This window comes from Berghia stephanieae, chromosome 2, assembly GCF_034508935.2.
Source record: "Berghia stephanieae isolate SIO BIC M18660-M18661 chromosome 2, UCSD_Bste_1.3, whole genome shotgun sequence".
Lineage (NCBI taxonomy): Eukaryota > Metazoa > Mollusca > Gastropoda > Nudibranchia > Aeolidiidae > Berghia > Berghia stephanieae.
In genome coordinates, this window is record NC_088361.1 from 28033978 (window position 1) to 28058926 (window position 24949).

At 35.6% G+C, this 24949-nt stretch overlaps 3 protein-coding genes across 5 annotated transcripts in view; 1 reads left to right on the plus strand and 2 right to left on the minus strand.

The window, feature by feature from the left end:
- The window catches only part of LOC144964627 (uncharacterized), a 43230-nt gene extending 27549 nt beyond the window's left edge, over positions 1-15681 (plus strand). The window contains exons 22-27 of the mRNA XM_078899115.1: positions 7836-7988; positions 8404-8594; positions 10162-10363; positions 11141-12651; positions 14474-14576; positions 15291-15681. Coding sequence (XP_078755241.1) covers positions 7836-7988; positions 8404-8594; positions 10162-10363; positions 11141-12651; positions 14474-14576; positions 15291-15380 — 2250 coding nt within the window. The 3' untranslated portion in view covers positions 15381-15681. The remainder of the gene's footprint in view (positions 1-7835; positions 7989-8403; positions 8595-10161; positions 10364-11140; positions 12652-14473; positions 14577-15290) is intronic.
- LOC144966642 (putative G-protein coupled receptor 139) lies at positions 3504-4776 on the minus strand. The gene has a single exon (XM_078903402.1). The coding sequence runs from the start codon at positions 4686-4688 to the stop codon at positions 3504-3506; it is 1185 nt and encodes a 394-aa protein (XP_078759528.1). The 5' UTR covers positions 4689-4776.
- Positions 15682-16237: 556 nt separating the features above from the next.
- On the minus strand, positions 16238-24348 carry LOC144964632 (nuclear receptor 2C2-associated protein-like). 3 transcript variants are annotated; one of them, XM_078899120.1, is made up of 4 exons: positions 23804-24200; positions 22207-22297; positions 21137-21310; positions 16238-19138 (listed from the first exon to the last, which is right to left on the minus strand). In XM_078899120.1, exons 1-4 carry the CDS (start codon positions 23857-23859, stop codon positions 19019-19021), a joined length of 441 nt encoding a protein of 146 aa, XP_078755246.1. In that variant the 5' UTR covers positions 23860-24200; the 3' UTR covers positions 16238-19018. The 3 variants fall into 3 exon arrangements, with proteins under 3 accessions (XP_078755246.1, XP_078755248.1, XP_078755247.1); XM_078899122.1 differs by lacking the exon at positions 23804-24200 and adding an exon at positions 23110-23394; XM_078899121.1 differs by lacking the exon at positions 23804-24200 and adding an exon at positions 24207-24348 and having other exon boundaries at positions 16240-19138.
- Between the last annotated feature and the right edge of the window lie 601 nt (positions 24349-24949).

A 24949-nucleotide genomic window follows, 5' to 3' on the forward strand; every position in this document is an offset into this window, starting at 1 on the left:
CTTAGGTTTTTTCCAATGAAATATGTCCATCATCTCTGCTCATCTTCCTTGGTAAGCACCCATGTTCCAGAATTATAAAGCAGGATTAATTTTGCAAGAGCATTGTATAGATGTTTAGTTTGATATTGTCCTGTTTGTCCCATGAGGATGCGAGTTTAAACAGGGCAGTGTTTGATTGTTGTTTTTGTTGGCTGATGTCTTCTTTGTCTCAGAGAATTGATCCCACTTTTTAAACTCTTCTCCAGTGTTCTTCATCGCTGGCTTTGATAAGGGTGTGCTCAGTTTCACTTGTATTTACTTTGAGGTTACTCTATCTCTGCCACGTCCTTGAAACTAGTGGAGGATATGAAATCCATGTCATTATCATGGGCTAGTTCATCTGGCAAAGCAGTTTGTGCTACTTGCCTGATCTCTTTAAGGCCATGCCCAAGGTATATGGTTAAAAGTACTGGGCTTAAGCTATCCCCTTGTGGCGTACCAATATTTGATTTGATGGATATTTCAGTTAAATAACAAAGGATCATTCAGACCAGCTATTTTTAAAGATTGATTCCTAAAATTTCCAAAGAAATGTGTCTTGATTATAGTCAATTAATCCTGATTATAAAATTTAAGTGTTCTTTACTCGAGAATTTGAGGAGAAAGTTGCTCATTGGGAAAGCCCTTGACTCACATGCAAATTAACCATGTTTAAATTCTCATAATGGCCTCAGACTAGACACAGAGATAAGTAACTCCTTGATCCGCCTTCCTCTGAACTAATAGCCTTTCCTTTATTTTTCTTGGGTGCCTTAAAATGCATTTATGTAAATAATAATAAAAAATGACATTTGTATAGCGCCTTTCCCCCATTTCAACAGGCTATAGGCACTTTACATTCATAAAATTAAATAAATAAAATTCAATGAAAAATAAAAACATAGCAATTTCAATTTTACACACATGAAAGGTAAAATTTTATTTACAAAATAGAAAACATGAGACAAAAAGGTAAGTTTTCAATTTCGATTTGAAAGTCGATAATGAGTCACCACCTCTAATATTCTGGGGGAGGGCACTAAAAAATTGGGGTGCATAAATTCAAATGACTGTTCACCAATTTTGTGGAATGTTTTAGGTTTAGATAAGATTGTTCTATTGCTAGTAGATCTTAGATTTCTGCTTTGAAAGTAGGGATGAACAAGATTATATAAATATCCAGGGGTTAAGTATGTCATGAACAATGGAATATATTTTGTATGTACATTTTTTCTAGTTTCTGTAGAGTTAATTACAATTAAGTAGTTGTTGCTTTTGAATCTGACTGATACTGAGCATATGTGTGGAATTTCAACAATTATAAAAACTTTTCCCATTCTGACACATGGGCTAGGGTATTTAGGCATAAAACCAAGTTTTTAAACATTTGATTTACGTAGTTTACACTCATATAATAGTTAGTGGTGAGCAAGTTGGGAGGCGTAGCTAGATTTATTGTACATTCATTTTTTTTTAACAGAAAAAAATAAGAGTATTTATCTTGCGCAATACCACTAAACACACTCAATGGAGGGGTCCTCAGCAACACTTGACATATAGGATGAAACACGACGCCTGTTAAGCAATACTACAATCTTTTCCGACAGAGACAACACTATCAATGGCCAGGTACTCATTATAAACCTGAGTATGGTGAGAGAACATGTCTTTTCCAAGGACTCATATATGCGCTGCTCAGAGTGGGTCTCGAACCCTGGACCTTCCGATCTGAAGGCGAGAGTCATACCACTAAACACATAGCTGCACACAACAATTCTGTATAACTTCTATTTGGATGGGTGTACTGTTTCATTAATATTTTATTATTCCTAAAGAGGAAAAATTTGCCCCTTAAAAAACATTTTTAATATTGTATTATAATCAATAGAGTTATTTAAGTAGGTGGTAACCAATTTATTTTAATGAAGAGAACTCAATACAGCCTCGTAATCTGGAGATGTGAAGTTTGGCCCTCAGACCCAATTTATTATTTGGCCTTTCACAGAGTGAAAATAATTTTTCTTCAATGGAATAAAAAAGTACAAAAAATATTTACAACACCCAAATTTGTATTCACGAATTATGACATTTCTAGCTGTACCTGTGTTGGGTGTTGTTTTATTTCCATGTTAGAAATTATCAGTTTTGTTTATCAATTTGCCTCCTTGAATTTGATGCAATCATAAAAGGTGATGATGATGATGACGCTCATGGTAGTTTTGGTGATAAAAATAATAATGAAAGTAGTGATGGTGGTGATGATGATGATGACGATACCCATGGTAGTTTTGGTGATAAAAATAACAATGAAAGTAGTGATGGTTATGATGATGATGATGATGAAGGAACCGATAGAACCGTTAAAATTAAAGGACCAATTCGTCCAGCGAGTTCCTCACTACAAATACCTTGGTGTAACGATTGATGACAGGCTCAAGTGGGATGAACACTTGAAAATAATTAGGCATAAGATGTGCAGACGTACATATTTTTTATCAAATCTCTCTCAGTTTAGAATAGATAAAACCCTCTGCACATTATTTTATAGAGCAGTAATCGAAAGTGTTTTGTCATTTTGTATAACAGCTTGGGGAGGCAATTGCTTAGCAGTGGAAAGGAACAAAATAAATTCAAATATTAAAAAATCCATTAAACGCTATATAAATGATGTTGACGATGTAGATCTTTTATACGAGAAATTTTGTATAACTAAAATAACTAAAATATTAAATGACCAGTATCATCCACTAAGACCATCAATTATTATGTCAGAAAGAAGTGGTCGCCCTTTCTCTATTACAACGAAAACAGAGAGACACCGAAAATCTTTTCTGCCGTCCAGTATTAGGCTTTATAACAACAAGCAATAATCATTTTATATAATTATTTCTCATTTTTACTTTTTTTAAATATAAATATTAATTTATTAATTTATTTGTTTTGCAATCTTTTCAATTTTCAATTTATAGTGACAGTTTTAACTATTTTACAGTGTTGATATTATTCATATTATAAAGCGCAGCTCTGGTTATAGAGCTGCTCCTTTTTTTTATATATACATCCTATTTCCATTGTATTTTTATCTTATTGTATAAATTATAACACGTCTGTACAAAAAATTTCCTTTTTGGGATGCAATAAAGTATTATTATTATTATTATTATTATTATTATTATTATGATGATGATGATGATGATGATGATGATGATGATGACGCTCATGGTATTTTTGGTGATAAAAATAATAATGAAAGTAGTGATGGTGATGATGATGATCATGAAAATGATGAGGATGGTGAATAGAAACAAACAATAATTTGAAATATTCAATTCTTGAAATGCGTGGCGATTGACAGAAATCATTTTGATCCTGTATTTCGAAAAGGAATTGATTATTTTCCAAACCAATCAGAAGCTGATCAAATGTCACAGAAATTTTGAAATTTTTCACATTACTGCAAACATAGAAAATTTGTTTGTTATATTTTACACTTCATTTTCTTGATTGTTTTGAGCACAGTTTATATTTTCAATCACTGAGTTTTGTCTTTTAAAGTAAATACTCAGGTTTGTTCCATTCTCCGATGGGGCAATTCTTGAATTTCTGGTGGGCCGTTTGAAATTTCTTGAAATTTTACTAAAAATATGAGTCAGCTGATGCCTGAATTTTTTCCCTGTCAGGCAGTATAGGAAGAAGTTAATGCCATGGTTGATAAACATTAACATGTTTACAATACTGCTTGTCAATGTGTATCTGGCAAGGATCTTAAAGTCCACAACGTTTGGTTTCGGTTTGAAATTGAAGACATCATATCGGATTATGGTGAGTAAAGCCCTTGGGGCTGTCAGAAGAATAAAGGAGAAGGTGACAGTAAAGAGGAGGACTGTCAGTCTTCTGTTTGAATTGGATGATCCTTGTTGTTGACTGAAATGGTTGCCTCTACTTGTGAGAGTGACGTTTATACGAGAGTAATGGCGGTAATTTACTATGATAAGAATGTTGAAAACAAATAAGAAAAAAAATGGTGCAAAGGAGTAGACAGTAGCATCTATCCATGGCCAGATTGATTGAAGGAAATTGTCATAGCTCTCATAACCAATGCAAACTTTGCTTTGGCCGTCAACTTCCATATTGAAAAAGAAATGGCAATTTACAAGGGTTAGAACAAGGCCTAATATAAGAATTACCACCCTCGCTCTTCTTGGAGTTGAAAGATGTCTGGCGTGGAGAGGAAAAGTTATTGCTACAAAACGGTCCAAGGTCATTGCGACAAGAATCCATGCTGACATTGCAAAACTCCAATGCGTTTGGAAATACAAAATACGACACAGCGCTGTGTCATGTGCCCTTATGTCTATATCCTGTGTAAGAAGCCATCGAATCAAGCACGGTCCAAGAAGCACAGAGGAATCGACAACAGCCAAAGCAGTCATATAATTGTACATAGGGATGTGGCACAGCTTTATCATTACAATGAGGGCCAGCTGATTGGCCAGAAAGCCTATAATAATGACTACCAGCAGGCCATATTCATTAATATCCAAAGCTGCTCTGTATTCTGGAATTACTGACAAGATTATATGAAGAAGTTCAGCATAGTTGATTGATGGTTGAGATGGTGATGTACCGTTTGATCGCAACCTTAATGGGTTCATGAAAACGTTTTCCATTTTTAAGTTATCCTGTTTAAATCACATACTCAAGTAAAAAATTTTATAAATATTATTAGGCACAGGGAAGATTCCAGGTAGAACTACATTGCACACACCTTTGGTGCTGTCATTACTCTTGTGTAATGGGCACTCCTCGACAGCGTATCAGTGTTACTAAATATAGGATGACGGTGATTCAAATTTCTGTCCTAGAAGGGTAAAGATTATGGAGAAATCCCAAGCCAACTGTGAACAAATTTCATGATGAGCACAGAATACTATTCCTCTTCCTTCTGTCGTGTAAATGAACACATAGAAAAGATTAAGATACTCACTAAGGGCATAATTTAAGCCAGATATACGAACTGGTTAACTTATGTTATTTTCATAATTTCATCCCTTTCACTTAATAAAGTTGAGTTCTATTAAAAAAACCTTCAACTATCCTTAGAATCTGGTACAAGAATTAGGTTTTCATGATATACATGACATTCAGTCCAATCAATATACTCAGCTCACATCTTGTGTCAAATTATTTCAATTCCAATTCTTTGAAAGAAAAGTTGTCTTCTTTTTCTTTTCTCTTTTCATGAGCAAATCCATTCAGAATGGGGAAAGATATGAAAAATTATCTCCAGTTAAATCAGTGTATGGAGAAAATGTGGATGACATTAATTCATTAATAAAACTTTTGTAGCCATAGAGGTTACTTGTTCTCAAAACATTCTTTCTTACAGTGCATGAACTGTAAGTTACACCACGTGTTATAGATTTGCATGTTCAATTTAATGATTTGTGACTGTTTTACCCGCCAAAACTGTCAAACGTTGGATTTAACCACATAATGTCAATACATGCTGTCTTACTAAACCAGTGGCATTATTTTTATAGTTGTGATTACCATATAAACAAAGTAGTGAATGGATAAACAATCATTATAAACTATATATTCCATTAGGAAGATATTAAGAATAGCACAGTAATGGTGTTGCAAGTGCAACCACAAATGCATCTTTCTCACATTGCATTTTCCTTGTTGTACAATAGCTTGACTTAATGAATCGGGTATTTTGTGCATCTAGACACAGTTTAGAATGAGCTCCTTTTCTATATAGAATAAAAGGTTTACTTCCCTTGCTATTGCTATAGAACTATAGTAACACACAAGTGCCTGTTTGCATATTGATGGCTGCGTACGTCCATGTTCGTTGGTCAGTGATTGTGATTATTGCTACTAATGTTGTCTGAAGAGTTATGACTCCTGTGGTGCACTGGTGGCGATGTTATCTGATGTCGTAAACACTGCCACTTGTTAAATTGGGTAACTTTATTACAGGGTCATAAACACAGAGCCAATTTAATGTCTCATACTTATACCCTAATATGCCCTCCCCTCTCCTATTTATGTACATTTTCTCTCAACCTATCTACCCACTTCTTCACCCACCTCTCCCCTCTCCTATTTATGTACATTTTCTCTCAACCTATCTACCCACTTCTTCACCCACCTATCTACTTATTTACCGATCTCATGCTTCTAACTGTCCATCTGTCTATCCATCCATCCATTTATAATACCTGTCTGTCTGTTTGACGTCTCTCTCTCTCTCTCTCTTCTCTCTCTCTCTCTCTCTCTCTCTCTCTCTCTCTCTCTCTCTCTCTCTCTATCTATCTATCTATCTATCTATCTATCTCTCTCCCTCCCTCTCTCTGTTTCTGTCTGTCTCTCTTTGTCTGTCTGTCTCTCTTTTTTTCATTCTCTCTCCTCTTTCTCTTTTCCTCCCCCCCCCCCCTCCCCCCACCATTCTCTCTCTCATCTCTCTCTTAGTATATGTTTGTATATCTTATATCTATCTATTTACCTACACATCTATATACCCATATATCTATCATTCTATCTCCTTCTCCCTCGCCATCTTTCTTTTACTGCCCACTTTCACTCTCTCTCTCTCCCCCACCCCTCTTTCCATCCCTTCCTTTCCCTTTCTTCTCTTTCCATCTCCCGTATTTCAATTTCTCTCTTTCCTGTCTCTTCTCTTAGCCTGCCTATATTTTCACTTCCACCGTTTCCCACCAGACTACAGCTTTCTTGTCTCACCCCTCACTTACTGCTGATAACAATACCATAACCTCCTCTCCCTTCCTTCTTCTCCTGATACTCTTTTCCCTTCTACTGCTCTTCTTCCTCTCCTCCTTATCAATTTATTCAGCTCTCTCTCTCTCTCTCTCTCTCTCTCTCTCTCTCTCTCTCTCTCTCTCTCTCTCTCTCTCTCATACCTAGGTACCAGTTTCTTCATGACTTTTCGCTCATATACACTAAGTTTTACTTTTCTTCTAGCAAGTTATGTTGATTGACTCATGAACTTCTAGCACCTGGATAATGATGAGGAGGTGGAGGAGGAGGAAGAAGAAGACGAAGAAGCTGAGGTAGAGAACGAGGAGGAAGAGTTACTGAACTTTAGTTTAACAATAGGTACCACAAGAGCCAATTTATAAATGTTCAAAATGGGTTTTCTTACAATATTTATTAAGTACGGTATTCTGATAGTCATTTATAAATTTTGAAAATCCATACATGAAGAAAATGAGCAAATTGATTTTTCAAGTTCTTAGAATATTTTTTTGTTGCTTGCCAATTAATGTAAGAAAATGTTCCAACATTGAAGTCATGTTGCTAAACACCAAACGAATTTATCATTATCATACTTGTGAAACGTTTTTAAAGCATAGTGACTTGAAAAATTAAAGGTAATGTTGGGGGTTAAAATTGTTCCCTATGATGGGCGGAGAGGTCACTTATTGCTTTGTCTTCTATCCCCGTAAACATTTGAGTGTATTCCTCTTAGTTGGATTGTGTGCCTTTGTCTGAATGAGACTTATAGATCGTATCAAACTAAGAACATTGATAGTATGCTCTATATCTGCTTCTGTTCCCTATTTGATCCGGTACCCTCTGTCTTACTTTTTCTTGGATGCTTTTAATTGTAAATCTAGAATTGCTTTTTTTTCTCGTCCATCCCTTTTTTTTCCCCTTGTTACAGATGCTGAAATTACCTAGATATGTCGTAAGCATTGTAAAAAAAAAAACCCATAAAACAAATTATATAATTTCTCAAGTGATAAAAATATGATATAATGAAAACCTTCATTCCCAATCCATTTCAGCTATACCTGGACATGGTAATGTTGCTATCTGATCACCAACAACTGGTGGAAGACTTTGCTGGCTTCTTGCTGTCTTTCCAAGCTGTGGAATGTCAGTGCTTCTCCACTAGCTACCAATACAATCAAATCAGGCAGTTTCTACGGCAGGTGGAGGTGAAGAGATACTTAATATACTTTACTACCTAGCTTGTGATAATTTGATCTATAAGTATTTTACTTCTATAGAACCTAGAGAGATTTTATAGTTTAGATAAAGTGAAGTTGAGCAAATATCGACATCTTCTAATTGTGTAATTCTCTTTTACTATAACGCATTCTGAAGAATAAATGAATACATCTTGTGTGGCAGGGCAGATCTTGAACGTCGAGGAAAGGATATTTAAGGTGCTCTCTATATCCTCCTCCTCTTCCTTCTTCTTCTTCTCTTCCTTTCTCATAAACTTGACCAAAAGTCTTTCTTTGATCTACTTCAACCCCTTTACCTCACATACTTCAAGTAGAATTGTGATTTGTGTATACTATAAAATTAACATAAGGAAACTCGCTGTCAATGTCTTTTCTTTGGCAGGTCCACTGTGGTTCATCAACTGGCACATACCGTAAAGTACTAAAGGCACTGTCCACTTGGAGCAGTATGTGCCAGGAGGGTAAGCTTAAAGGAAGCCTGAGGGATAAGATGCTGACCATTCTCAGGAGTGTGCCAGGTGTACTGGACAATCTCATCAGCTACTTCTTGGATGGTGCTGTTACTGGGAAATGGTAAGATGCTATACTTATTACAGTGCAACCCCTGGATAACGGGACCGGAAAATTATGTCGTTATTCCGGGGTTTTCAAGATTGGGGACAAAGGGGGCGTGGTGAGACCCATGAATACATAACAGTGCGAGGCGCGGTCCAGTGCCTAAAGGAGAGAAGACACGTCCAAAAACGTTAGAATAAGTATTTCTCCTGTTTACAAAGGGTATAGATGTTATGCTCTTGGCTAAGAAACTCACAACATTGCCATCCGGAAAAATAATGGACTAACACACATAACCATGTGTAACCTTGAACGTTTATAGTCTGGTTAATACAGTTTAGTGGGAATTACTCATAAAGTGAAAGAGGCTGTTACTGCTTTCCCGGCTATTCCAACGTATTACGTAAAAGACCATAAATATCCTTAATTATTGCCCCCATTGGACACGGCACTGCCTGATAATGTCAGCTAACCTCAACTGACCTCAGACAGGTAGCTATCGTGGACAGTTAATGGACCCTTGAGATTGAGAGTACCATCCACTGATAAACTTCTTTTGCTGTAAGCAAGCGCAGATTCCACGCAGTGTAGTAAACATGTGTTCTGATTGGTCGGTAACTAAGCAATCTCATTGGGAGCGGAAAAAAGGCGTTTAGAGTTCGAGATGACGATGTTTGGGTATTAATCAACTGCCAATTATTATTAAAACGATGTCACTAAAAAGGAGTTTTACTAAAATGAATGTCGTTATTTTCGTTTTTTAATTTCTAATAACATATGGCAAAAAATTTGGGACCAGTGGTCAATGTCGCTATCCAGAGGTTGTCGTTATTCAGGGGTGTCATTATCCAGAGGTTGCACTGTATTTATTATACAGATTCTTTCAGTATTTACTGATTATTGGAGGGGGGGAGGGAATTTGACGGATTTTTAACCACAATTTTGAAGTAAAAGTAATTTTAAAAATGAGAAATAGATAAACAACAATATTGAACGGATAAATTATATTAATAAGAGTAAATTTTTAAAAAAATATACAGATATCTTGTCTGTTTTTACGAATACTGCTGGATTCTTCTTCCAATCATCTGGATGTGGCGAATAAGGGAAAAGATGATTGGAAAACAGTGAGAGTTTCAGGGAGATGAGATAGATGGAGGAGAGATGTTTTAACATTTTCTGTTTGACCCAGGTGTGAACGAGATTCTTGTAACATGTGACTTTTTACTGCAGGAAATGGAAAGTTGGTTCCAAATGACTTGCTTGGGAAAGCAATGAAATATTGTTACATAGGGTGGGAATATTCTGCCATTGAAACGTTTTCAACTAGAATGTGATTCAGAGAAATTCATATTTTATATTGAGTTGGAGAATAGAAGATTGGAAATGAAGCTATACAAAGTAAGTAACAGAGACTTTAAACTATACTTGTACTATTTTGAGCTTTGTTCTGTAAAACTTTGAGGAATGACTTCCTTGATTTACTCACATTTTTTTCCTGCTGAAACTTATTTTCAATTTCTACCTATGAAGGTTAAGTTGAAGGAAAAGTGAAAAATTTGCCTTAATTTATATTTGACCACAGTCATGCTATGGACTTTGAGGACATTTGCCTTGATGAAAAGGGAGAGGAAATAAATGATGGAGATGAATTTGAGAACATTGTGCTGCCTGACACGCCAGAGGACTACAACACTAAGACCTGTACCTGCCACTGCCATAAGAATAACACCCAAGATGAGAAATATCTGCGTAGAGCCAAGCATTGTGTCTCATGCAGTCTGCAGGTATTCTATGATCCTGTATATCTTTTGTACTCTAGGGTAGCTACGCTGATTTTTTTTTTCATACACTGCAATCTGCTTAAGATAAACAGAGTTAAGATAAACTATCATTAAAAAACTCTGAGGCTAGTCCCGATTTTTCCGCTCTAAATAATTAGATTGCCTGTTGCATTGTGAAAGATGACTAACAACAAATAATAGTCCAAAAAAAAGCCACTCATTGTTTAGCCAAGCTTAACAGGAAGCTGGGCCGTCTTTCTGGGGATGTTTATTAAATGGGGGGGCAAGAAATAGATTAAACAAATGTTTGTGTCGCTGAAGGGTTGTTCCCCTTGAGTTTTGGATAAGATAAACTCTTTTTCTGGTTCTCAGGAGTTTATCTTAAGCAGACTGCAGTGTATATATGCATTTGGCTTAAGCGTATTTTCTACCACTAAGTGCTGTCAATTTTTCCTTATATTTGATGAAATAGCTCATTCTTACACAGTAATTCAATCTTGAGTACTGGAGATAACCTAGTTGAATAACCTACCGGCACTTTTATAATACTAGTCTATGTAAAAGTGGATGGAAATATTGCATCTTCTCATGATTTAAGTTTTTTTCCCTCTGGAAATCAGGAAATCAGACAATTGTAACTGCTCAAATGGCATTTGTTGAAGAAGAAAAAAATTGGAGGAAAAAAAAAGAGTTGGGGTTGAAATGGAAATTAAGATTTAATCCAGCTTTTCACTTTAAAAAAAGAAATATTTTGATAATGAACCATTTTGTTTTTGACAGATTTTTGAAGGACAACCTGTGCTGAAGATGTCTCGGTATGATTATAGGCCTGTGTCAATAGTCTACCCATCAGAGGAAATAGAAAAGAAAACAGAGCTTGCTCAGGAGGAAGATGATAATTTTGAAAAACTTTCTAAAGCCAAGATTGAAGCTGCTCATATTGCTCTTGCCAAAGCTAAAATTCAACAACAACAAATAGGAAAGAAAAGAAAGGGGCAATTAAAATTGAACGGCTCAAAACCAAAAAGGATGAAGCAGTTAGAGAAAACTGGGGAAGAAAATAATTCTAATTTTAATGGTGAGATAAATGTAGGGCCAAGACTAGAATGTCACTCGACTGAAATAGTGGAAGACAAATCAAAGACACTAGATAAAATAGCAAAAATAGACATAGAAACAAAACCAGAGAGCAGTGTCAAGGAAGACAAAAGTTGTAAGACTGTTAAAGTCAAAAAATTAAAATCTAAATCAGATGATATTGGTATTGATGACAACGAAGCAAAGAGTTCATCAGTTAAAGAGAAAAAGGACAAGGCCACCACAAGCAAAAAGGATATAGTGATTGAAGCAGAATCAGGTAGTTTAATTAGTGATAAACAAAAAGATAGCTTGAAAGCGGATAAATCTGAGCAGAAAATCAAAAAGTCCTACTCAAAAACTGTTGTTTGTAGAGGAAAGAAAAAAGATAAACCAGTAAAAAATATTGTCACCAGTAAGAGGATTAATAAAGGATCTCAAAACTTAATTTATGAAAAATATGAAAATGAAGAAAGAGGCAACAAAACTGTACAGTCACAACACACAAAGATCAGTCCCGTCAAAAAAAGGAGCAGATCAATTTCAAAAACCATTAAGTCTCGTCATTGTCAACGAAAGGATAAAACCAAAGACAATTTAAATAGTATTTCTGAAGGAAATAATAGTGATTCCAAAGATGAAAGAAAAAAGTCAAAGAAATCATCAAAAAGGAACCCCACCAAAAAGCATGTCAAATCACAATTAAAGACTGCCAGTCAAAGTGATGTTGATAAAAATGAAGACACATCGAAGAAGATGGACAGCTCTGTTCAAGATGGCTCCTCAAACAAAACAAGTAGATTACAGTCTGTTAGAGAGGAAGGAGATGATCAAGATAAAACTAAGAAATTAAAGAAAAATACAAAAGTCAAAACCAAAGACAAAAGTAGCATACCAAAATCCCAGGTGGCAGGTCCAAGTGGGGAAAATGTGAAAACAACAGGTAAATCTACAAAAGAAAACCCCAATGATGAATATGGCTTCAGACCTGCTGAAAGACAACCAAAAGATGTCACAACTCAAATTGAAATTGCTGAACGAAATACAGAGACACTTTCTTCTCTTGAAAACATTGTGAAAGAAAAGGAAGTCGCACCTGGGATGATTCAGTCTAATGACAAAATGTTCAACAACTCCCCAGGGTCTCAAACACCGATTACAAATGCGACTGATGAGGGAAACATTGTGGATGTGGACAATGAGGCAGCATCAGAGTGAGTTGTTTTAGAATTTTTGTGTTTTTGGCTATTCCATCCTGCTATGAAATTATTTTGACCCTTGGTGACGGATAGGTCACTGTATAAGTGTGTTTGACGGATAGGTCACAGTATAAGTGTGTTTGTGCGTTTAATTCATGTCTTGGAATGAAGCCATTCAGTTTGTGCTCAAAACTTGGCGAGGATCTGTTGCCAAAAGAAATGACAAAGAAGTTTCATAAATCAATTTTAATAACAATTTGCATACTTAGTTTTATAATGCATTTAAATTTGAACATAATATCCTTTTCTGAGTTATTTAAGCACATTTTTACTAAGTTTCCAACTAAAATCAAATCTTAAAATTCCGAATCTGAAACCAAAAATTCCCCAACAATTTACAAAAAATAAAAACAAAGACACAAAAATAATACAACCAAATTTTGTCTTTAAAAACCCCACCTTCTTCCCCACCACCCCCCAAAAAAAGCACGTAGATCTGTTTTTGAGTTTTATAGCACTTGCGACACTATTAAGTCATTTCAGCGCCAGTAAAAAGGTAGATGATAGAGGCAAAGTTGTAGATCTGAAGTTAAAAGCACCACATAAAAAAAAAGAAAGTCAAAGGTGACTGGTTCAACAAATAGGGAACAGTAGATTTCGCAAGAAATTCACAGATGTGCCTATTTTGACAGAACTTCAAAAGCCCCACCAAGGCACAAGCTAAGGGTCCCTCTGTGAAGGATCCACTAAAATGTTTACAAAGTGAAATAATATTCAAAACTCACAACTATATTAGTACGTAACAGAGAGATAATTTACAAGGAAAAATATAATCTCAAGAAAAAAGGTACTTTATTCTGTCATCTGCATTTTTTGCCAAATTGGGACCTAAAATTTGCCAAAAAACCCCCCAAAATTTGCCAAGAAATTTGCCAAAAAGTCCAAAATTTGCCAAAAAATTTGCAGAGAACTAAGCGTTTCAGTAAAAAATTAACACGCGATACAGAAAAAAAAAATATAAAAGACAATTTATTACATTTGAGGAGGCTACATTATGAATAGCGTTGTTACAAAGATTTTAAAGGATCATTATCCGTAGAGAGTAGCTTCCTTTGGTTTGGGCCCAGGCAAAGCTGCAACATTTCTCAAGTTTCGCACTTTTTTTTTCGTTATTTTGTTTTCGCTTCTTTTTTTTCTCAAAATTTGCCACGCGATTTGCCAATTTTCCCAAAATTTGCCACGATTTGCCAAAATTTGCGAATCGCCCTGATATTTGCGGCCGCAAATTGCCATTTGCCAACTAAAGACCCTTGCCAGGACCAGGGGGAAAAAAACGAGCAATCTTTATCCAGAACAAAGACAGAGCAACATTGAAAGGGAAAGCAGGTATAGATGCTGAGAAAACACAGTACGTGAAATCTCTGCCCACCAGTTCTAAAAACATACCATTCTTGTGCGTATAGTACCTGTGCCTGACTTGTGGCTGACTCATCTATTACTACATATTACACACAATAGTGGGAGGCGGGGAGGGGGGAGGAGCTGTTAAGTACTGAAATCAAATGTTGAGTACCGAGAAAAAAGAAAAGTCATTCATACAAATTTCGTCTAAGACGGACAAAATTGCGGCTTTTGCCGCTAAAATAGAATTTTGCTGTCATTTGCGGCCATGGGTAAAATTTGTGGCCGCGAAAAACTGCGGTGACAACATGTCAGGATCAGTTTTGTGATTATCATTCATTTGGTCAAATGAACAAACTGCATCACTTTTTGTTACAAGACAAAACTACCTCAGCACTGAGCCACTGCTTCCACAAGTACCTTTTTTTCTTTTCAGGGTATTTGACAGGTTCATCTTGGATAACATATCAGATGAGGGGCTATCGTATGATGCATTGCAAAATATCCATGACAAATTCCCTCTCAGGAGTATGAAAGCGGTAAGAGGAATGAAACTGAACAAAAGTACACAAACAGTGTTAATAGATTTCAAATAAGATGAACGATAAAAAACAAAAACATTAGACATTAGACAATGCACTGCAGTCTACTTAAGATCATTGGTAAGGCAGCAAAAGGTTATTTTTTTCAAAAACTCAAGGAAAATAATACTTATTTATTGGCATTTATATATATCACGTATTCCCCTTTCAGGCATCAATACCTCAAATCTCATTACCAAATGACTGGTCAACTGCCGAAATAAATCCGTTATTTTAAAATGGGAGATGCAAGCTGAAAGCTACAGATATTAAACACAATGACTATTAATATTAACTCGATTATTTCTGTGTTTTTGCATAATTATAATGAACAACAAAACCATTTTTATGGACCCACAATATGACAATCAGCCTCATTGACAAGATATTCTTCAAAGGAGTAACTGGTGTCTGTCCACCCAGCAGTTTTTAGTAGCTAGGTCTTAGATCTGGTAGAAAGTACTTGCAATGGGATGGCATCCTATCAAAAGGATAGCAAGAAATTGTTACTGGGAGGAGATCATACCTAAACTGCTTTATTACATGTAATTTTAGTAGACACCAATGAATATTGGCTTGGCCGAGTGAGTCAGTTCATGTTGTGAAGAAGGTGATTTTAATTCATTAAAGTTCCACAGCAGATAATAATGATATCATTTTAAAATGTTTCAGATACAAGATCGTGCTCAGCAGCTGCTATCGTTGCTGGAGACCATGAGCGATGCATCCACTGACGTTGAGGAGGGAAACAAGATGCTTTAACCTTACATTATCTGTATTGTTCTCATTGTTTTGGTCAAAAGGAATGAAATACTTAATTCTGAAGTGCCATAATTCAATTTTCCCTAATCATTGGCACTGTTATATTGAACAGAAACCTAAAATTATTTTCCAAAATTTTGGGATGTTTGCCCTTTGTTATTATTTTCAAATGAATCATGTGTTCAACCCATATTTATTTTCAATTGTTGTACACAATGTTTAATGTAAATAGTGTAAATAAATATCAATTGTTGATATTTACTTAAAAGATGAATAATAAAAGATAATTTAATAATTTGAATTGGATTTGTGTTGGTATTTTTGAATCCTGATAGCTTTTTGGTAGAGCACATGCAAAGCGAATGGGATTGATCCTGAGTGAAGGGATTTTTTTTGTGACCCCTTCCCCCCGTCACTCAGCAATGATTGGGTAGCTGGGTCTGTTAGATCTAGCTGGAAGTACTTTGCCATAACTGGTGTCCTATCCAGAGGGTAGCAAGCGATTGAAATTGCCCGTTTCACGCTTTATAACCTGTGGTGATAAACTTTGGTTTCATGGACCATATGGCTCTGAAGGATTACTTTTTTGTGTGTTGGTGTATATTTAAAAGTAAATAGTTTGTGTCCTTGCCCTGGAATGATATTGCTGTAAGTCACTTGACTTTGAGCTTTTAAAAAAAATGAATACATATATAAATACATATTCTTTGGGAGTCTTGGCAAACCATGTAAAAATGAAACTATTTAGATTAAGTCCACCGGGTCTTCTCTTCCCCCCCCCCCCCCCCCAGGATTTTATGTGCCCAACTTTTTTTAGCAAGTATGACACTTTAGCTTTCCACCTCCGCTCGGCTGCCCAAAGACATGTCATCTTGGCAATTGCCCCTGAAAGGTCACCAAGTACAAAAAAGGAAAACTACAGTTATTCATTTTCACATTACAGCAAGTGTATATTTTCATATAATTACTTTTCTTTTATGAAATGAAAATTTATTGGGCCAAATATGATTTTTGAAATATACATTTCATTAGAGATGTATAAGAAAAATATAAATTAAATCCCCATTTTCTCTAATAAAATACAATACGCTTTCCCAATGTAATGGCATTGAACTGAGAGAGCAGTAGGCTCTTGACTTGAAGATAATAATAATACACATTTCTGACATAAACTACAGTGCAGAGCGGATATATCAATATTGTGCTTATATTGACATGACATCAAGGTCCCGTTTTTTGTTTTTTTTTTCTCACTGTGAAACATTACTAAAAGATCACTTTTATCAACATAAATTTTACCACAAGACGGTTATATTGACATTGCAAATCATCAATACCAGCAATTTTCTTTTAAAAAACCCAAAACAATACAATCTATGTGTGGTTAAGATGTCCTGCAGTGAAGGAAACACAATAGCCAATGAAAATGCAGATATCCCACTGTGATGTAAAATAACCAAAGAAAATGCGATATTCTTGTCCATTGACATCCCGTGAATCGTCATTAATCAGAACCATGAAGTCAGTGGTAAAGTCTAAACCCCTGCCATTCCAGCATTTCCTGGTAATGGGAATTTCCAATATCAATATTACCTGGCTCTCAACAAATAGGCGAATAAGAAACGCTCCAGTTATGTGCGAGACTGCATACCTCTGTCTTTGCAAGCTGCCCTGCCAATCCCAGTCTGGAACTGAGACTGAGTGTTGGTAATTAAGACGGACCTCTTTCTCTCCCCCCACCAAAAAAAAAACAAAACCCAACTCTTTCTCAATTTCTCATATATGCAATGGCGATGCTCAGCTTCTCAGTCTCGATTTTATCAGCAAAGTCAATGACACTATTACTGGTACTCAGTCTCGAAACCAATCGACAATAGTGAAGTTTTAGAATACACCATTGTTATCGATGTGGAGTTAGGATAGTGCACCATCAGGACCAGTTTCAGACCATGCAACAATAAATAGCTTTCAAGACCTCCAGTTTTTCACAGCAACTTCATGAGGGTGTTTCCTTCCTTGACATCCTTGCCAGTGCTGAGGATGGGGTCCATAAAATTATTCTTGGCCTTCAGTGACCGACTACGTAACAGAAATCTGAAAGTCAAATTAAGTGAACTGTCATAAATTTCAAATCAGCCATTTTAGGCCACCAAATCATTAAGATTGACTTCCCTTGTTATTATCTCACATTTATCATTTTTTTCCCTTTCATATTTTACCGCTGTCCCAACAATATTGATTTATCCATCCTCGACTGTTGTCATAGCACGTTAGAGACTGGGCATAGGGGCTAAGGCTTTTGTCTATCATTATCATCCCTAACCTTCCCTCGCAATTGTCTCATCCATGCCATGCACATCTCCACTGCAAAGTGGGCATCTTGTAGTTGCCTACCTCCCACTAAACCACTAGTTTCAAGGGTTCGCCAATCTGTAATCAGAACAAGACTGGCATTCATCCCGCAATTAGCATAGACTAGCTGATATGTGAAGGTAGCTTCTTAATTAATTGAACTTTTATAACATTGCGCAATATCCACTAAACATGCTCAAATCACTTTTACAAGGGGTCCCTGGCCAACAGCAACATTTAGGACAGGAATTGATACCTGTTAGGTGATATTATAACTTTTTTTCGGACAGAGACAACGCTGTTAACGACCAGGTACTCATTTTACACCTGAGTACTGTGAGAGAATGTGAGTAAAGAGCCTTCTCCAAGGACTCAACTATGTGCCGAGCGAGGTTCGAACCCAGGACTTTCTGATCCAAAAGCGAGTGTCATACCACTAGACCACATAGCTTCTTAACTCCCCCACCTTTTTTTTTCATTATCACCCTGCCTTTCCAAGTGTTTCGATCAGCGTATGCATTGTGAAAGACTCTAATGACAAATAATAGTAGAAAGAAGTTACTTTGGCTATATGTATAATGTTTGTGTCACCAAGGGCTGTTCTCCTTTTTTTCTGGTCCTCAGAAGTTTATCTAAAATGGACTGCAGTACATATCTAAAATGGACTGCAGTACATATACTTACTTTGGTCTTCAAGTAAAAAACAAAATTATAAACCAATCATTTAGAAATAAAGTGTTAGCAATTGATTAACTTATGATCACTATGCCTTTTGTATAGTTTAAAATCGAAGCTTGCCTTCTTTACATTATATTAATATTTGTCAATGTGAATGATACACATATACAAAGAATCCCTTTCTTAACCGCACAACTTTATTTGCATAACATTAACATGAATGACATATTAAAATCAAATATGAAAATGAAAATGGATGGAAAGAAAAATGGAAATGTCAGCTTTTGATGCCCATAAAATCTAGCTTGTATAAAGTGATGTGGTAACACTGCAGTATGTATATTTATTTTGTTCTTTAAAAAAAATATATATACATATATATATATATATATATATATATATATAGACCAATAATTTAGAAATAAATTGTAAGCAATTGATTTATGATCACTGTGACATTCTCAGAGTTTAAAATCGAAGCTTGCCTCGTTTACATTATATGACTATTTTTCAATATGAAAGATACACACATACAACCTTTATTAGCATAACATGAATCACATATTAAAAATAAAATATGAAAATTGATGGAAAGAACAATGGAAATGTCAGCTTTTGATGCCTATAAAATCCAGCTTGTATAATGTGATGCGTCCAAAGAAGTCTGTACTATTTTCAAAGACGACTTTGACACTGTCCATTATGCACGTGTCTTGGACTTGAAATTTCTGGATAATGAAAGAGAAGAGGAAATCATTATTGGTCTTGGTAAAATGTAAGAGATCAGTATAGATAAGAAAACTTGTCCTCAGTTTCAGCTACTACTAATAGTGATAGAATTTGTGTGGTGGGAGTGATTTAGGATGAGAACGCATTATATTAGAGATCCCATATGCAATATTTCTTTTCATTGAATTTGAGGATGGGTGAAGTAACGTTGACATCATTTCTATAGTTGATTCAGTCAATATTGACTTTTAAAAATGTGCTCTACAATCTGAAATTGAAATCATAATGTGTTGAGGTTTTTTTTTCAGCTCCCAATCCTGATGATAATGATGTTGATGATGATGATTATTATTATTATTATTATTATTACGAATTGATTATTTGGGCAATATGCTCACATAACTCAAAGACATGTTATGGCTATTTTAGCAATGTAAAAAAATTTAGAAAGTGGGAGAGTGACTTTGGTCAGTTCAGTTTTCCATCCAGTCATCACTAAGACCACAAAATAGGGTCACTCGTCACTCAAGTTAAGACCACAGTGCAACACCTATTTATGATGGTTTTAAAAATGAAATACAGATATGGAATACGCTTGTAATCATATCTTACATTTTTTAATATAACTTCAATTTTCACCCTGTAACCCAACCAGACATAATAACATTTTGAGGCGTGGATAACATATTATTATTACAATTTGTCACTGTTTAATTTTTCTTTTCTCATTTTTTTTTCGTCTGTTTGTGTGTGCATGTGTGTGTGTGATATGCTCATAATTTCTTTTTCAATTTGATGTTGCCTTTTCTGTATTATGTAAGTGTATGTCTCCCCCACCTCCCCCCAAAAAACCAAATAGACAATACTGACAGGAACCTTGCACATAAGTGTGTGATTCCATTTATTAGTCATAGCATGTATTTTTCTTTGAATATACACATGCTAAAACGGCCATCTTGGATATGTAACGTTTCATAATTGTTAATTCTGTTGTTATTTATGTTTGCTGTTTTAATTTTGATCTCATTCAATTGTGAATCGTTTTTACAGTCTGTGTGGCTACAAATGATATTCTGGATACTTAGAACAAAGCTTTTGTGCTTCAGACAAGGTTGCCAATTTTCCGTATATTTACGGAATTCAGTATGTTAGAATATCCCTCCCAGCTAGGTGGAGGGTGCCAAGTAATTTGGATTTCAGGTTTGACGCAGCGATAATTTTATCCTCTGTTTTCATCTGGCACTTCTCCATACCCTATATTTCACATTATTATTGATACAAGTGCTGGCTCCACACTTTTTCTGAATTTTATTCACCCCAACATCGGAGCTATTCCATTTGCCTCTTAATTATTTACATGTTTGTCTTGTTTCATACAGAGAAGAGCACATGGCATTAATTTGCTTGCTATTGAAAGTTTGCGGGGTAAGTGAGCTAGCCTTGATTTGATATCTTAAGTAGTTGAGAGAAGAGAGTCCATACTAAGCTTGAAAGCCATATTTTTGTGTGGCTGGATGGCTTGGTGGCTAGTGCAACCGCTCTCTCTCTCTCTCTCTCTCTCTCTCTCTCTCTCTCTCTCTCTCTCTCTCTCTCTCTCTCTCTCTCTCTCTCTCTCTATCTCTCTCTCTCTCTCAGCCAGGCAGAGGGTGCTGTGTCAGATTCCAGGTTGGCTCTGACACCACGATACTTTTATTCTCTGTTTTCATCTGGAAGTTCTCCATACCTTATATTTCTCATCACAAAAACATATGGCAACTTTTGCCAAATTTTGTGCAACTTTTGGTCCAAAAAATGTTTTTAATTGGAACAAACACAGATGCTAGTACCAGTAAAAATAGGTTCTATGACATACTGTTTCCAATGAGTTCTGAATACAAAAGGCATTTTGTCTGTTCCGTCAGTCAGCATTTAAGTAGATCACAGCCTACAGATTCTGATAACAGCAAAACAATGCAAGCATTACCTGTGTTAAAGGGTAAAATTTTAAACAAGCTTACCTGCAGCTGATTATTATCTTGTGGAGAGAAGGAGAAGAATGATTTGAATTCATCTTGTCCCAAACGTCCTTCCAATCGGCAATCCTTGCCTACAAACCCTCCTTGAAAATGAAAATGAACTTCCTCTATTTTAACTGGTTGTTGAAATGTCACAATGATCCACTGTGGGCTCCCCTGAGAGATAAACAAATCAGTTTCAACTATATATATGTATATATATATATATATATATATATATATATATATATATATATATATATATATATATATATATATATATATATATTATATATATATATACATACATATACGTTTTTTATTTTAAAAATTATGCCCTTCCACCATGACATCATAAGATATCGTCGCCTAGGCATTCCATGAGGAATAATTTTTTTAAAAGTTTAAGTCAGGGAGAGATTTCATCAACGTACTATATATCCGTCGACGTGGTACATGAAATATGATTGACAGATGCCAAAGCCTTGACTACCTGATGATAGACGTGGGAATTGATGTTATGCTAAACACTCACATCTGCCAGCCGGATATAGCGTACCAACACAAAACTGTGTAAAAATAATAATAATATTATTATTATTTTTATTATTATTATTATTATTATTATTATTATTATTATTATTATTATTATTATAATGACGAGGAAGATGATAATAATAGTAATAATAATAATAAATGATGATGATGATGATGCTGATAATAATAATAATAATAATAATAATAATAATAATAATAATAATAATAATAATAATAATAATGATATTAATTTCACTTTTTGGGTGGGGGCATTTTCGTGGTATAACTTTTGGGAAAAAATGGTATTTTCCTGGAGGGACTGTTTGATATATGTAGTATATGTTTCCTGCAACATTGTATAAATGCTTGAACAGCGATGAAGTTGCAATTTACTCTATCCTCACAATAGATTATACCATTGTACCATTTCCACCATAATGTAACTATAACTCTGGCTTTACTGCATTCACTGTTACTGCTTTCTTTGTGAGAAAATATGATGGAGAATTAGTCTTGCTGACAAAGAATTAATTTACCTGGTCTGAGTTCCAACAAGTCTCATTATCGGAGTCAAATAAATGTTTCTTTCCAAACTGTTTGGTGTCCTTATTGAGGACTGAGCTCACTCTGGGGGGGAAACAAAATAAAAATGAAGCACAAAAATGAAATCAATGGAATTCAAAAGACTTGAAATACTATGTTCAAGCATATTTGTGACCCATCATGCCAATCCGGTGTTATGTCTGAATGAACTTGTGAGAAAAAAGTTGCCTCCTCACAGTTATTTATATAAAGTGATTAAACTATAATGCAGTATACATTGCACTTCGGATACAGCGATATAGGATCCAACGAAAACTTTAAAAATCCCTGGGGTTTTTTTTTTTTCCTTCTATCTGATACTAATAAAGCCACCTTACATTCAACGAAGATCATAACCATATGCTTGGCTAAATTGAGGAAAGCAAAATTGCGAAGAGCAGGCTGCAAGCGAGTGAAGACAAAGCTGTTATCAATTTATTTACAAACTGCCATTGTCTGGTTGACCCTTTCACATTATAATACACTAACAATCAATGCAAGGTGTAGGGTGGGTGCATTGGGAGTACCGTATATTGCAAGCATGACATGACTCGGTGCCACCAACACCTAGTCACGTTGCAATGGGATGATTTTATATCTTTTTGTGTAGCAGTAGTTTCTAATGGTTTTACACTACAATATCATGATGGTATATGCAAGCAGCAAAATCGTTACAGCATTGAGTACAGTCACGCCCCCACCCACCCCCCGCAGTCACGTCAGAGTGCAATGTTCAACCAGATGCTCTGTGGCAGCAGATTCTTTACTACACAGTACATGTGTGTCATGTGAATGATGATGATGTGGTGGTTATGGTGGTGGTAGTAATGGTACTGGTAATGGTCATGATGATTTACCGTGTAAGCATTCGACCAATTCACGGGTTCAACTAACAAGGACAGAATTCCCAAAGTATGTCCTTCATTGTCTTAGTAAATTTTTCACAGCATCCACTAAGGGTTTTATGGTTTCAACGAACTAACCAGAGACTTAGGGCCAACACACCGGCCACTGAGAGAGAGAAAGAGAGAGAGAGAGAGTTGTGCCATAGCCTTCGTCAACTTATAGATAGTATGTACTTGGCTACGAAGCTCACAACATTGCCATCCAGAAGTATAACGACCAACAGACCGAAAGAATCAGACCTACAATGTGTGAGTATTTATCACAATACTGTATCTTGACACCTGACGACTCCATGTTTATTTTTCAATTACCTGTGAATAGCAGGATAGCTATGGACTCAGGCTATAGTTTTACAATAGGTATGCTTGTGTAGACAAGTGCCTTCCTCCACATCCTACCTTGTTATCCCGTGTGTCGAGTTGTATGGTGTGGTGGTGTATTTTTTGTTTGTATAAGTGAGTAGTAACTCAGGAGTGAATGGTATTCATTAGTTTGCCAACAAAAAAGGCATGAATATACGAGACCAGGATGCGCAAACATTGAGTTATTTGCAGCTCTTTGCTTTTAGCCAGACATTTTTATTTTTATGAGTAGTTCTCACTAAATTGTACCAATCAGACTATATAATAAATGTTTAAAGCTTACACATAGTTTTGTGTGTTGGTACATAATATTCGGCTAGGGGATATTATGGATGGCATCAATAGTTGTACAGTAGACTATATCACAGTTTATCTCTTGACTTTCAGCCGTGATCACGTATTCTGGCTGTCCCATGTAGTATGTAGATAGTTCGTCGAATGCGTGTTGCAATGTATGTATTACAGTATTTGTGGTAGTCTGTAGTAATGGTCATTGAGATGATGATAATGTGTGGTGGTTATTGTAGTAATGAAGATGATGTGGTTGTAGAGATATTGGTGTGGTGGTTGTAGAAGTAGAAGTGATGGTTGTGAAGATGATGTGATGTGGTGGTTCTTGAAGTGGCAGTGGTGTTGATGTGGTGGTAGTTCTAATCCGATTGTTAGCAGCCACAAGAACAACTTGCCTGTATTGAACTATGTCACAGACTAATGAGTTTGACATTGTGAATTAGCAAGTTGAAGAACCCCAAACTTAACAGTTATAATAGAGCTCAATAAGTATCATTCCAGAATTCCAGTCTATTTTCACTCACCACTACCCACAGTGTTGACTTTCTACTTTTACTTTCGTTTTCACGGTAAGATTACCTAATTGGACGTTTCAAAGCGAAATTTTTTTAATTTAAAAATTTATTAGGCAATCTGACAATAGTTATTACTTTCAAGGTGTTTTTACCTATCGTTTATCATAGATAAAATTCTAATCAGTCAAAAAATCATACCAATTTTAGCTATCATTCTTTTAACTTCTTTAATGGTGGTTAATGCCTTGTTTTGCAAATTTTATTAACTTAACCTGGCATTCCAGACTCCACCTCGTAGGAAATCATACAATAACAAAGTGGAGCGTTTAAGTCTAGAGTTTAAGTGTAAACTTGTGTCGAACACCAGACTTCAATCAAGATTCAAAGCTCAAGTCAAGGAAATTCTTAATTTGGGAGAAATTCCGTAAGCTCCTCAGTCTTGCATCTCTTTTCACCGCGGGGGCTGTTTTTCCGCAAGTTCCTAAATTCTGAGCACTTCATTCAATCAAGCAAGTACACTGGCACTGGCTTATTTGCATATTTGACTTGCCTTTTGTTATTAATTATTATTATTATTCTAGATATATTATCCTTTATATATCAATATAAAGGATGGGGGTTAG